At 53.6% G+C, this 13,477-nt stretch overlaps 2 protein-coding genes across 2 annotated transcripts; one reads left to right on the top strand and one right to left on the bottom strand.

The window, feature by feature from the left end:
- Positions 1–2,077: 2,077 nt before the first annotated feature.
- Positions 2,078–8,365, bottom strand: MRPL10 (mitochondrial ribosomal protein L10). Its single transcript, XM_080825780.1, has 5 exons — positions 8,287–8,365; positions 5,640–5,809; positions 4,655–4,819; positions 4,261–4,405; positions 2,078–3,036 (listed from the first exon to the last, which is right to left on the bottom strand). Exons 1-5 carry the CDS (start codon positions 8,336–8,338, stop codon positions 2,780–2,782), a joined length of 789 nt encoding a protein of 262 aa, XP_080681906.1. The 5' UTR covers positions 8,339–8,365; the 3' UTR covers positions 2,078–2,779.
- Positions 8,366–8,483: 118 nt separating this feature from the next.
- Positions 8,484–13,450, top strand: LRRC46 (leucine rich repeat containing 46). The gene is made up of 8 exons (XM_080827427.1): positions 8,484–8,824; positions 8,923–9,028; positions 10,363–10,471; positions 11,441–11,487; positions 11,770–11,879; positions 12,065–12,134; positions 12,472–12,620; positions 12,947–13,450. Exons 1-8 carry the CDS (start codon positions 8,812–8,814, stop codon positions 13,312–13,314), a joined length of 972 nt encoding a protein of 323 aa, XP_080683553.1. The 5' UTR covers positions 8,484–8,811; the 3' UTR covers positions 13,315–13,450.
- The last annotated feature ends 27 nt before the right edge of the window (positions 13,451–13,477 follow it).

Below are 13,477 nucleotides of genomic sequence, written 5' to 3'. Positions count from 1 at the left end.
GTCTCCGAGTGGCCCGCTCCCTCCTCACGGAGCTGAGCAGTGGCAGCAGCTGCTGCAGGAACCAGGAAGGAAGGAGACGTCGGAGCCTCCCCTCCAGCCGGATCTCCCCACCTCCCCCTCCCCGGCCCCTCCTCCTGCCGGGCGGCCGCTCAGCTCTGCCCCCCTGCTCCCGGGAGGACTCAGGGCTGAACGGACTCCCCAGCACCAAGGTAGCTTGGGAGTGGGGGCAGAGTCCCCACTGGGCGCTGTTCCAGACAGATCATGGAGAACTAGGGAGCTGCTGGCCTCGGGCCAGCGTTGGTAAAGGGTTTACTCGGACTAGGATGGCCTCGACCCCAGTTAGTACCCAAGGCCATTTCCTTATTAACCAGCCCCCTCTCGTTTTACATCTGAAAATAGACTGCAAAATTTGGAGGCAGCAAAGATATCAGGTTGACCGGAAGGGATGGATGCCCCTGGGGGACCAGAGTAGACAGTGCCAACAGCACAGTCAGCCACGCAGCCACGGCTCAGAGGGCCAGGCAGCGGCCCCCACCAAGGCCGTTATGGTGGGTGATGCCCCACGGGGGTGGGGGGCGGGACCCACTGTGGCTGGAAGCACCTATACACGTAACACAAAATCCCCAGCTTGCGGTCCTTGGACCGGGAGCAGGCCTGCAGCAGTGACCAGGTGGCTGTTAGGAAGGGCTGGCTGGAGCCAGCTCAGGGACCCCCGGCCTCTCTCTCTGAGCATCTCTGTTCTGCTGGAGTACTGTGTCCAGCTCAGTACTGGATTCTAACTAAAAATCAACTCTTGGGGCACCTGGGTGCCTCAGTGGGTTAAACCTCTATCTTTGGCTCAGGTCATGATCTCAGGGTCCTGGGATCGAGCCCCGCATCGGGCTCTCTGCTCAGCAGGGAGCCTGCTTCCCCCTCTCTCTCTGCCTGCCTCTCTGCCTACTTTTGATCTCTCTCTGTCAAATAAATAAATAAAATCATTTTTAAAAAATAAGCTCTTAAGAAATATCTAAACCTGGGACACCTGGGTAACCCAGTCGGTTAAGCATCCTCTAACTCTCTTCGGCTGAGGGTCTGGAGCTCGAGCCCCGAGGAGGGCTCCACACTCAGCGCAGAATCTGCTTGAGGTTCTCTCTGTCCATCTGTTCCTTCCCCCACTCTCGCGCATGCACTCTTAATAAATAAAATCTTTTTTAAAAAGGTCTAACCCTCGTTAAAATGAATGCAAAATGGACTCACAGCTTTAAGCAGTGAGGCTGCTTTCTGGGAAGTGAGTTTTTAATGGCGGGGCCTCAGGCATCACCAGCAGGTGAAGGATGCAGTGAGGGTTCTTTGGTCCAGAAGGGATATGGGCCACCTCCTCCCCCTAGGCCTCGGTTTACCCTACAGGGTCTTACACATTTCTCGGGAGATGCCTGTTTTCTCAGCCATTCAGAGCCTCAGCACGGCTCCTGCTGCCCCAGGAGGGCATTGTTGGCACCCAGCAGGTGTCTGGGAGTCAGGGAGCGCACTGGGCAGCACTGGCCAAACCAGCTCTGACATCCACGAGCCTTGGGAGCCTTTTAATTCGCTTCGAATTGATCAAGCATCCCTGGGGCATACAACACTAAGCTGGGAACTGTGGGAAATCGGTCCCAGACCAGGCCACAGAACAGAACACAGCCAGAGCGTCTGTGGCACGGCCCCAGATCTGGGAGGAAAGCACGACAGCCACCTTCCCTACTCCAATCAAGGACAAGGGCAGGCTAGTTAAACATTCTAATTCATTAGGAACTTTTGGTTCTCCAACATTGGGGTGAGGCCTTCCATCGAGAGCCTCCAGACCCCCTCATTAATACAGAATTCTGGTTTGGCCCAGCTGTTGTTCAGAATCACTTGGAACATGCTGGCTAATGGGCAGAGCTGGCAGCCGCCTTCAAAAGGACAAACATGTAAGAGATGCCATTTGTGGGATTGGTCCAGGGAGGCAGGGGACCTGGACATGGAAAGAGGAAGGATTTCCTAGGAGGGGAAGTGAGAATAAGAGGTGGCCGTGAGAATAAGTCTACACAGAGGATAAGCTCACACACAGCAAAACAGAGGAAGTAAAATGCATTTCATTTTATCATCAACCAGTGCTCCCAACCTTTCCCTAATGTGACACACCCCGAGGGTGGAGAATTAACACTCAGGCACACCCCGGACCCTAATGAGGAAGCCCGAGGGCAGAAATCCAGGAAACAGTCTTCTGAGCAGAGAGAGAGCCTAGTTCTCAAGTCCCTGTTCAGCCTCTTATTAGCTGCATGACCTTCCAGCTGGCAGACTACTGAACTTCTCTGTGAAATGGGTGTGATATGGAGACATGGTGAGAAGAACTGAGGTGTGTCAGGCGGTGAGCACAGAGCCTGGCTCTCAGCACAAGCACCGAGGGGAGCCAATCCAGCACAGCGCACCGTCGAGGGGATAGGTCGGGAGACATGTGGGCAAGAGACAGTGACATGGAGGCAGAGTGCAACTTCCTCGTCTGTTCAGCTTCTCTGCCCAGGGCCTGGAGAGCCGAAAGCCTGTTCCTGCTAGGTCCCAGGGTGGGAATACTGGAGACAAAGACAGTGATTCAGAGCCTCTATTCGGAAACGGGGAATCTCTGCATCCCCACGTGGCCCTGTGTCTGGGAAGTCGGGCTCAGCGAAGTCAGGTCACAAACGCCACTCCCCACCCTGAGTGCTTCCACATCTCTGATGGGTGAGGGCGCGGCCCACAGGGGCAGAGTGTGTTTATGGGCGGGCCGGGTACAACAGGCTGACTAGGAGTTCGGAACAGGGTCAGGAGAAGTGGGTTGCCCGCCGGCCGGCGCCACAGAGTCCCCCGCCTGTTGCTGTCTGATGTATTGGTCCAGCAGGGCCGTCAGCTGGAAGGACTGGTGCTGAAGCAAGAGGTGGGTCTGGGCCATGCGGAAGGTGAGCCCTCCTACCAGCTCGCCCTGCACCAGAGCCAGGGTGGGAAGCTGGGAGTAGTTGATGAAGCCTTGTCTGCTGAGGATGGCGTCATCGATGCAGCCACCTGGAAGAACACAGGGTCAGCCGGGTGCCACAAACACCTCTCTCCTCTGAAAACAACGATTGAGGTCCCAACGTATGCTCTGTTGCCCTTCTCCACTTCCCAGCCCTCCCTGAATCGGGTTCCATGCCTGCCCTGCCCAGTTCCCCCTCAGTCTGGGACTGATCCCCTCCCTTCCTTCCTAACTCTTCCCTAGAAAACCCTGACATAGGACATCCACCTGGCCCAACCGCCACTAAGTCATGGTTTCCTAAACTTTCTTAAAGAACCACAGGGCGTGGGGTGCCTGGGTTGCTCAGTGGGGTAAGCCTCTGCCTTCAGCTCAGGCCATGGTCTCGGGGTCCTGGGATCAAGCCCCGCATTGGGCTCTCTGCTCCGCAGGGAGCCTGCTTCCCCCCATCTCTCTGCCTACTTGTGATCTCTCTCTGTCAAATAAATAAATAAAATCTTAAAAAAAAAAAAAAAAAAAGGAACCACAGAGTGTATGTGTAGCAGAGTAGGGAGTGGTCCATGGAGACCTATAAAACCAGTCTTCTCTATAAAAGAACCATCTCCGGGGATCCCCAGCATCAGGGGAGTCTGGGAAACATTGCTCCCTGCCCTTCGGTGTCCCTTACCTGGGGGGGTTTAAGTATCACCGTCTGTGTGGCTTTCTGTACCCCACTGCTAGACTCAAGGTGTCTGAACTTCCTCTCCCTGCAGAGGCCTCTCTGCTTTCCCTCCTCTTCTCCCCAGGGCAGAAATGATGCCAGACTGGGGGCGCCTAGGTGGCTCAGGCAGTTAAGATCCGACTCTTGGTTCTGCCTCAGGTTATGATCTCAGGCCTGTGAGATCCAACCCTGCATGGGACTCCCTGCTCAGGATGGAGTCTGCTTCTCTCCTTCCCCGCCTCCCTCTGCCCCTGCCCCTCACCCGCCCCCTGCCTGAACTCTCTCTCTCCCTAAAATAAATAATTATAAAAAGAAAGAAAGAAGGGAGGGAGAGATGGAGAGAAGGAGGGAGGAAGGAAGGATAGATAGACACAGAGTAGTAAGCCAACATAGGTTCCGGAAGGACACAGGTAGCCCTCAACAAATGGTGCTACTGACTCAGGCCCCATCTGTGAGTGATGTCCTCCCCCAAGGATGGCCACAGTTCTACCCACGTGTACTTAGCAAATGGCATCAGACCGTGGTAGCACCCACTCCCCTTCACCCCCAACCTCAACCCACAAGGGTGCTTGCTCACCTAGCAGTGGCAGGAAGGGCACACTCTTCAAGATTCGCACCATCTCCTTGACCTTGGGCTCCTCACTGACCAGCAGGAAGTTGTGCCCCACAAAGAGGGGCAGCAGGTTCTGGTACTTGGAATCCTCCAGGAAGGGCTTCAGAACCTGGAACAGCAGGATAAACGGCTTCCTGGGGACAAGTGGAAGGAAAGGCTGCCCGCCCCAGTCACAGGCTAAGTCAGGCTGTGGGTGCAAGCTGACAGTCCCCTCGGCCCCCAGCCACAGTGCAGGTACCAGACTGGAGGGTTGCTTGGGGCGGGGGTGTCGAACGCACCCGATCTGGGAAGGGGCCCTGCAGTCCGAGTTGGCGGAGGCGGGGGAGCAGGGTGCCCACACCAGAGGGCTGCTCCCTACCTGGTTGGGGAAGACCTTCAACAGGATCTTGTGCTTCCGCAGCCGGTGCCGTATGAGCAGCTTATCCTCCGCACTCAGAGCCACATTCTGGCAGACAGCTATCATTCGGTTCTCTCGGAAAACCGTGTCTATCTCCCGACGGAGGAGGCGGATCAGACCTGTCTCCTGTAGTCAGGAAGAGATAACCCAGGGCACATCAGCTGCCCTTCTTCTTGTCCGCCATCCCTCCCCAGGGATGCCCAAACGTGGGAAGTATCAGTGTTCAGGAGGAGGGCTGGGGCCCTGCCTCTCAGGACATGCTCCTCCTCCCATTCTGCCCTTCATTTTTGTCAGATAACCACGGCCTTTAGAGCAGTGTTGTCATACCTGACAAAGCTCGTCCCCATGACCTGGTCACTGGTCTGACCCAGTCGACATTTGACAATAATGTGGTCAAAATTATTTTCTCTCTCTGATGCTGCATTCATGTTGAATCAATTCACCAATTATAAACATAAGATAACTCTTTTGCAGTGTTAATTCAGAACCGAGGACAAGACTTCATTTTCTGAAGACAATGTTTCTCAAAACTGACAGCATGTGGGCCTGACAACAAGCATAAAGGTACAAATTCCCCTGGTCTTTCTGCTCTTTTTAAGGAAAAAAAGTTCCTCCCATTCCTCTAGGAAAACATAGAAGATTCAAGTCCTTTCAAGACAAGAGAGATACTCTCCCCTATCTCCACCTGCTTGCATAACTTTCACACAATTTGGGGGAGACAAGTAAAGAATGAAGGAAATCCAGGAGGCCCATCCAATCCACAGAGCCCAAAATGCCAAGCAGATTCAAGCGCACATTTCATTTTAAAGCATCTGGCCCACGGGGTCAAAGAGGGGAAGTAGTGATATGGAGGGGTAGGTCCTGGAGAGCTACTTCATTAGGCGTCAGAGACAAGGTCACATCAATCCACCATCCCAGCACCAAGGACAGGCAGTGTCCTCCTTACCTCCTGTGGGGGACTGGGAGGACACGGTAGGCATCTCGGGTTGATAGCGGGTTTTGGGGGGATATACTCAGTCACAGCCATCAGCTTCTGCCGCTGGAAGTGCATCACACGACGATGGCGGGTCACAGCCTTAGAGCCACAGCGGATGGTCTGGAGGGTGGGCAGCCGACCTAGGAGGGGAAATGGCAACGCTGTGACGTGCGGCTTCTGGCAGTCCTTAGTTGGTCTCAGATGGAGAAAAAGCCCACCCCTGAGCAAGACAACCATGGCTCACAGAGCTAGACCCAACACAAGAGAGGGACAAGGAATTGTCCGCTAGGAATTCTAAATCCCCCAAACTTCCCTTCTCTCTAATGAGAGAATGTCAAATGTTTGATCCTTTGAGGCTCCCATTTCTCCAGCTCTTCTGTATGTACAGAGATGGGGGGGGGATGAGAACCAGGGAGAAAGTAAATTTGAACACATTAAAAAAGGGGGGAGAGGATTGAACAAATTTTTTTTCTATTTTTTTTTAAGATTTTACTTCTTTCTTTGAGAGAATGTGATGGAGAACACAGAGCAGGGGTGGAGAGGCAGAGGGCGCAGGAGAAGCAGACTCCTGCAAATTTTTCTTAAATAGCCAAAGAGTAAATCTTTAAAGTTAAAGAACCATACAGTGTGCAACTACTACTCAACCGTGCCATCGTATCATGAAAACAACCCTAGACAATATGAAACAAGCAGAAGTGGCTGTATTCTAATAAAACTTTATTTATAAACCATGGTGACCAGTCCTGCCATAATATGGCAACCCCTGGTTTAAGCCAACCGTTCTCAAGGTGTGCTTCCTCCCTTTACTCAGCCAGCAACATCAGCATCTCCTGGTAACTGGTTAGAAACATAAGTTCTCACGGCCTGTCCTGGTCCTCCTGAATCAGAAACACTGGAGGGGAGCCCAGCAAACAGTGGTTCTAATAAGCCTCCAAGTGTTACGGATGCATGCTGAAGTCCAAAACCACTGCTCTAGAACTGCTCTGAAGCCTTCGCCCATGAATTGAAGCAAGAGGGAAAAGAAGTTACACGGCCCTCACAGCTCCCCAAACAAGCTTCCCCTTCCCTTGTTCTTGTTTACAGGCATCGCTGGAGGGCACGCCTCAGAAGATAAGGGAGCCACTTGAAAGCTGTAAGCCTAACTGACCCCTTCATCTTCAATGAAAGGACCCAGGCTAGCGCTTCCCACTTTCAGCTCTTCCCAAGTTTGGGATGGGGTCTCAGGGAAAAGATCAGCTAGAAGGTGGCTGTAATAGAGAGCATGGAGGTTTACTGGGGTGAGAGGTTTTATTGCCAGCAGCCACAAAACCTAAGTTAAGAACACAGGTTTGGGATCAGATGAACCAGATTTTTTTTTTTTTTTTTTTTTTTTTTTTTTTTTAAAACCAGGTCTTCTGGCTCCAAGGGACCACGGCTCTTTTTTTTTTTTTTTTTTTTTTTTTTAAGATTTTATTTATTTATTTGACAGACAGAGATCACAAGTAGGCAGAGAGGCAGGCAGAGAGAGAGGAGGAAGCAGGCTCCCTGCTGAGCAGAGAGCCCGATGCGGGGCTCGATCCCAGAACCCTGGGATCATGACCTGAGCCGAAGGCAGAGGCTTTAACCCACTGAGCCACCCAGGTGCCCCCAGATTTTTTTTTTTTAAGAGAAAGAGGTGGGGGGGGGGGTCAGAGGGAAAGCAAGAATGCCAAGCAAGCTCCAAGCTCAGCAGCACCGAGCCTGAAATGGGCTCAATCTGACCACCCTGAGATCATGACCCAAGCTAAAACCAAGAGCTGGATGCTTAAATCTACTGAGCCACCCAGGCGCCCTGCAGATGGAATCAGATTTTAATCTCTTCTGCCACTTACTAGCTGTGACCTTGACCAGTCACTCAACTGCTCTAAACTTGAAATTCTTCACCTGTAAAGAGATGATCATGACTTCTCCATGACATGCTTTAAGATTTAAATGAGATAATACATGTAAATCATTTACCACTGTTCCTGGCCTATATTATGTGAGTGAAATCATTCATTAAAGAAATGTCTACTGCATGCCTAATGCCAGGCACCACGCCACCTGCCGGCTATACTGAATGAACATAAGGGTTCTGCCTTTACGGAGTGTGAAGTCTAAAGCAGGAGACAACACATAAACAAATGCAAAATTACAGACTGAGGGGTGAAAGGGGTCCATAAACAGGCTGCAAAATACACATTTTAACAATGGAAACCTGCTTTGCAGAAGGTGGCCAGGGCAGGCCTGAGCAGGTGACTTTTAGGCCGAGACCGTGAAAAGGTGGCACAGCGCCAAGGTCCGGGCGGGCCAAAGGAAACTGGAGGCGACCAGAAGCTGGGTGGTGGATTACAGAAACCCAGAGAAGGAAGGGGGCCTCGGGCAGAGGGAAGAAATACTGTGGTTGTCGCTGACATTGTTGCTGCGCTGCTGCTACTACTAGTGTCTGCAGCCACAGGGAATTAGACAGAGGAAGGAGACCAGCGATCTAGCTGGGTTCAGGGGTCATCGGGAGCTGTGTGGAGTAAGAGATGCGGGAGAGGATCAGTAGTGGAGGAGGGGAGACAGAATTAGAGGGCGCCGTCCGGAACGCGCCATGAGGACCTGGGCCGCTCCTTACCCGCCCGGGGCAGGAGACCCCCTCGCAGCATCCCAGACACGGCCGCAGCCATCGCCACCGGAAGAACAGACGGGAGCCGGGAGGGACAGAAGGAGCTAAGGATTGTGGGAAGTCCTGGGACCGGAAACAGCCCGCGAATCCGCCGGCTGGAGCACTAATCCGCATGCTCTGAGCCGCTGCGAGCCCGCCCCACTGACGCCCAACCGGGCGTCCAGTCTCCTAGCAACGACTCTTAGAATCTGGGGCACAGCTCTTTTCTTTCGATCCGCACCCGCCCCTCTCTACCCACAATCCCCCAGTTTTACTAGCCCCTTTGCACCCGTCAAACTCCAGAGCCCCCGCCTCGATGTACTTTTGTCTTCTACCGCACCTCATGAATTGGCTCTGAATCAACCACTTTCCCTTGTCCCTCGAGTCTCCGAGCTTCTCCCTCCTCACACCATCCTGGGTTCCGCCACCCCCGGGGCTATCCAAGTTGGTCGGCTTCCCTTCGTCCTAAGCCCATGCCAGGCCAGTAGCCTTTAAATGATGCCCGGAGGTGAGTAGGGGATGGGGTGGTGAGTAGAAGAATCGGATAACTGTACGGTCGGGCTTCCAAGAATAAGAAACGTAACAATTGGACTCATCTTTTCACAGCTAAGCTTGCCCACAGTCCAGAGGAAGGGGGCGTGTGCATTACTGAAGCCCTTATCACCAAGCGGAACTTGACCTTCCCTGAAGATGAGGATCTGTCAGAGAAGATGTGAGTGCCAGGGGGAGAAGGAGGTGGTGGACGATTGAAACACACAGGATGACCAGTCCCTTGAGCTGTACTGGTTTGTCAACTCATCTTTATTCCTCTCTTTACTTACTCCATGCATTCAATCAGTCATGTCCAATTGATTTTGCCTCCTTAGACATTATTCTGTTTCTTCCTTCCTTCCTTCCTTTTTTTTTTTTTTTTTTTTTTTTTTTACCATGCCCACTCAACTGCCTTAAATAAGGCTCTTAAGCCATCACATCTCAACAAACTCCTAATTAGTTTCCCTGCCCCCGGACCTGGATCCCTGTACTGTTACCAAAGTGATCCTTTTAAATGATAACTCTGATCAGGCACACCTTGATGGAACTTTCCTTGGCTCTCTAGTACTTCCAGAATAAAATCAAAATGCCTTAGCGTGAGTTGAGCTCTGCTGCCTTTTTAGCCTTATTTCTTGCTGTTCTCCACTATTCCTCTAAGACCCGACATTTTCACATCTTAGCGCCTTACTTCTCAGATTGGTGCTGAGTAACATCACCTGGGAGGTAGTTAGTAATGACGATTCTCAGGCCCACCCCAGACCTACTTAACCGGAATCTGCATTTTAACGAAAGCCCCAAGGAACTCATGGGCACATTAAAGTTGAAGAAAGCCTGGATTAGCACACACTGTTCCTTCTGTTTGATATGTCTTCTCCTTATCCCCTTCTCACCTTCCCAGCCAACTCCCACTTACATCACCTCCTCCGGGAAGCATTCCCTGTCCCCCAGTTCAGGAGTCTGTGCACAGTTCAGGCACTCCTTTGGTCCCTTGTACTTGTGTCTGTCATCCACTTGTCATAGATGTTTGGCCTGCTTCTCGAATAGTGATGGGCAGGGACTCTTCATTTGTCTCTAGTGGGCACTCAGTAAATATTGTGGGATGAATGAATGAGTGAATGGAAAAAAGGTCCTTCCATGGACCACTCAAAAGGAAAGTAAGGAAGGATCCTCCTTCCGAGATGTCTCATCTCTGCCCCGGTCCCTGCTTCCACCGTCCACGCTGGTCCAAGGAAGTCTTCCTTGCCTCTGAGTCTCTCCGGGAACCATAAGCTGATATCACCCATTTCCTGGTCCAAGGGCCTTCTACTCCTCTCACCCTCTGATCCTTCCCAGTGCTTCTGACCAAGATCCAGGGCTCCAGTTTCATGGTTTCATGATGGGGACACCGCCTCATGAGTTCCTGACATCTCATCAAAGGCACTTATCTTGAAACCCCTTTCCTCCCCCTCCCATCTTCCCTGCTGAGACAACACAGAAGTGGCATTCCATTACAACACCTGCTGACCGTTCTTCCAGGTTTCACACTCTGGCTGAACTGCAGACTGTCCGCCTGGACCGGGAGGGGATTACCACTATCGGGAATCTTGAGGGCCTCCAGAACCTTCACAGCCTTTATCTGCAAGCGGTAACTTCTTGCCTCCTGCCCTTCCTCCCCCTTCACCCTCTGTGGACCAAGTCTGTTTAATCCAAAAGCAACCAATCAGGTCACCTTGCCCGTTCCCTGCCATTCAGGGAGGCAGACCTTCATTGAAACTGTTCCCAGATGGGGCGCCTGGTTGGCTTATCTGTGGAGCATGCAACTCTTGATCCCAGGATTGTAAATTCAAGCCCCACATTAGGTGTAGAGATTACTTAGAAGTAAGGAAGGAAGAAAAGAAAGAAAGGAAGGAAGGAAGGAAGGAAGAGGAAGGAAGGAGGGGAGGGGAAGGAAAGAAGGAAGGAACCGTTCCCAGATGAATCAGGAATTCTCTTGAGTTGAAAGACCAATCCTCCCTGAAGAGATCCTAAGCATGCTCTTGAATCACTGGTCTTTTGTCAGACAACTTCTCTGGGTCTCAAAGTTCTTTTTGGTATCTACCCTATCATGTTATATATAGCTTGAGCCCATTTCCTGTTTTGTAGAAGTGGAAGAGGGAACCAGAAGATTCCTCTGCATCCTTCAGAACCTTGAAGGCTGTTTTGTTGTTGGTGGTGGTGGTTGACTGACTTGAGTTTCAGGGTCCTCCGGGTTGACTATATCCCGCTCCTTTTGTCTTTCCCTGCAGGAACTTTACGAATCAAAATCATGTGTGCCCATTACTCCCTGCGTGTACCTAAGCCACCACTCAGGCCTCCACTACTGCCCCATGGCCCCTTGGTCTCCTTCTTGACTTCCAGGCCCTTCTGTGGTTGTGGGCTGAGCAGGGCATACTTTAATGAAGCGTAGCCAGCCCCCAAGTTGACCCCCCTTGACCATCCACCCAGAGAAAGCAAATCATCCCCGGGTAGTGAGAACCAGTTCAGGGGGCAGGGGGTCATTCCCAGAGCTCCAGCTCGCCAGCTGCAACAGCAGACAGGGTCTACCCAGTTTCCCCAACTCGTTTGCTTTCTGCAGAATAAGATCCAGCGGATTGAGAACCTGGCCTGCGTCCCCTCCTTGCGGTACGTGGTGTCAGGGCTCAGGCCTGGGGAAGAGGGTGAGAGCGGGGAGAGGGGGAGACCCGGCCATGCCCCAGAGAACTGGTCCAGACTTCTCCAAGTCTAATGTCTTGTCCACCGAGGACCCAACAAGCCCTGCTCTGCTTCCCCCACCCAGGGGGCCACGAGTCCCCACTCATCATCAGGCTGCCCATCCAGGGCCCCCGGGCGCCTGGTGTCCTCCTCCCTTCCTCCCGTGGTTCCGTGATGCAGCTCTGTCTTTGCACCCCTTCCTTCCCCCCACAGCTTCCTGTCTCTGGCAGGAAACCAAATCAAGCAGGTGGAAAACCTCCGTGACCTCCCACATCTCCAGTTTCTGGACCTTTCTGAGAACCTGATAGAAACACTGGAGCTGGGTAGGAAGGCCCTGGCCCCAGCTCATGGGATAAGCCTTGTGTGGGCCCCTTCTCCGCTACCATCTCCCCATGCTTGCATTGGCAGCACAGCCTCTGGGGGTCTGGGGAGGCTGTACAAAGAGACACAGGCTTTGGGCCGGGAGAGGGGTAGGACACCCTTGTTCCCTTCTCCCTGGTGTATGCAGATGAGTTCCCTCAGAGCCTTCTCATCCTCAACCTGACTGGAAACAGCTGCACCAACCAGGATGGATACAGGTGAGGAGGACATGAGGGTGGGAATAAATGAGGGGTGGCCGAGCTCCTCCTCTTACCTCCATGCAGGCCCCCTCTCAGCCTGCAAACCCGGGGTCACCATCCACGGCACCTTCTCCTCCACCCTGGCTCAAGTGGGACGCTTTTTCTCTCCCACCCCGAGGTCCACACGGAGCCAGCCCTTAGCTTTTCAGGACTGACCACAGGCCCACCTCCCTGCCTGTGACACCAGCCCTCCCGGTGTGGTTGCTGCGGCTTGTGTCTGTACTTCCTCCCAGGCTCCCCACCCATGGATGCTCTCCCGGGGTGGGGGGGGTCCTCTGCTCTTTCTGCCCTACAGGGAGCTGGTCACAGAAGCCCTGCCGTTGCTCCTGGACCTGGACAAGCAGCCTGTGTTAGAGCGCTGGGCCTCGGATGAGGAGGAGAAAGCCTCAGACAATGAGGAGGAGGAGTTCCCGGAGCTGAGTGGCCCGTTCTGCACAGAGCGAGGTGGTCCTGCCTTCCAAGGCTTGCACCCTCTCTAGAACTCTCCTCTGCCCTGTGGGGCACTGGGGCAGCTAAGCTGGCAGTGACAGCTAGGGAGGCAGCCCCAAGCCCAGAGCGGCATCTGGGTCAGAGAGGGACAGTCCCACCAGGGCCAGGCGTCAGCCTGGCGTGCAAGTGACGCGTCTTCCCCGCCCCAACCCCGGGCCCCTCCCCGCTAGGGATGGCAGCAGGTTAGTCTGCTCCGGGGGTCAGCCAGAGACCTCCCTGCCAAAGGCCTTCCTGCCAAGCCCAGGGCTCCGTCTACCACCTACCCGTCTTGTTCCTCCCAGGCTTCCTCCAGGAGCTGGAGCAGGAGATGGACAGACACAAGGAGCGCAGACAGCAGGCAGCCCTGACTGAGCACCTTCAGAGGATGGAGATGAAGCCTGCCCTCACTGACCTCCCCCTGCTGCCTGGGAGGCCCGTGGCTAAGGACAGCAATCCCTCTGTTACCCCCAGCCAAGGGAAGGAGACACCCCCCAAGCCCGCCTCCTTGCCACGAGCCACCTCTGCCACCAAGAAACCCTGCCCTCTGGTTTCCAGCCAGCAAAGCACTGTCCAGGCAAAGAAGGGGACCAAAGCAGCCACAGGCCCCAAGGCCTCTGTGTCCAGGGCCCCCAGCACAACCAAAACTGTGACCAAAAGAATCAAGAAGTGAAGGGCAGCCTGTCCCTACCAGCAATTCCACAGGAACGAGGAAGGGGGAAGAACAGGGCATGGGTGGGGCCTCCCCTCCTTCTCAGACCCCTCACCTGTGACAGGAGGCTCCCCCAGTAAAAAGTCACCCAGCCCTGAGTATGTCTTTCATGTTATTGCGGGGC

This window comes from Martes martes (genome assembly GCF_963455335.1).
Source record: "Martes martes genome assembly, chromosome: 16".
In the NCBI taxonomy this organism is placed as follows: Eukaryota; Metazoa; Chordata; class Mammalia; order Carnivora; family Mustelidae; genus Martes; species Martes martes.
Note: the sequence above shows the minus strand (reverse complement) of the source record. Positions and strands in the feature narration are given on the sequence as shown.

Bases quoted from the DNA above. Each gene is read 5' to 3' on its own strand.
- MRPL10 (XM_080825780.1), bottom strand. From the start codon at position 8,338: ATGGCTGCGGCCGTGTCTGGGATGCTGCGAGGGGGTCTCCTGCCCCGG. The intron at 5,810-8,286 runs GTAAGGAGCGGC...TTCCCCTCCTAG, and splicing joins GGGTCTCCTGCCCCGGGCGG to GTCGGCTGCCCACCCTCCAG. The intron at 3,037-4,260 runs GTGAGCAAGCAC...GTGTTCTTCCAG, and splicing joins GCCCTTCCTGCCACTGCTAG to GTGGCTGCATCGATGACGCC.
- LRRC46 (XM_080827427.1), top strand. The intron at 11,488-11,769 runs GTACGTGGTGTC...TTCCCCCCACAG, and splicing joins GCCTGCGTCCCCTCCTTGCG to CTTCCTGTCTCTGGCAGGAA. The intron at 12,621-12,946 runs GTGGTCCTGCCT...TGTTCCTCCCAG, and splicing joins CCCGTTCTGCACAGAGCGAG to GCTTCCTCCAGGAGCTGGAG.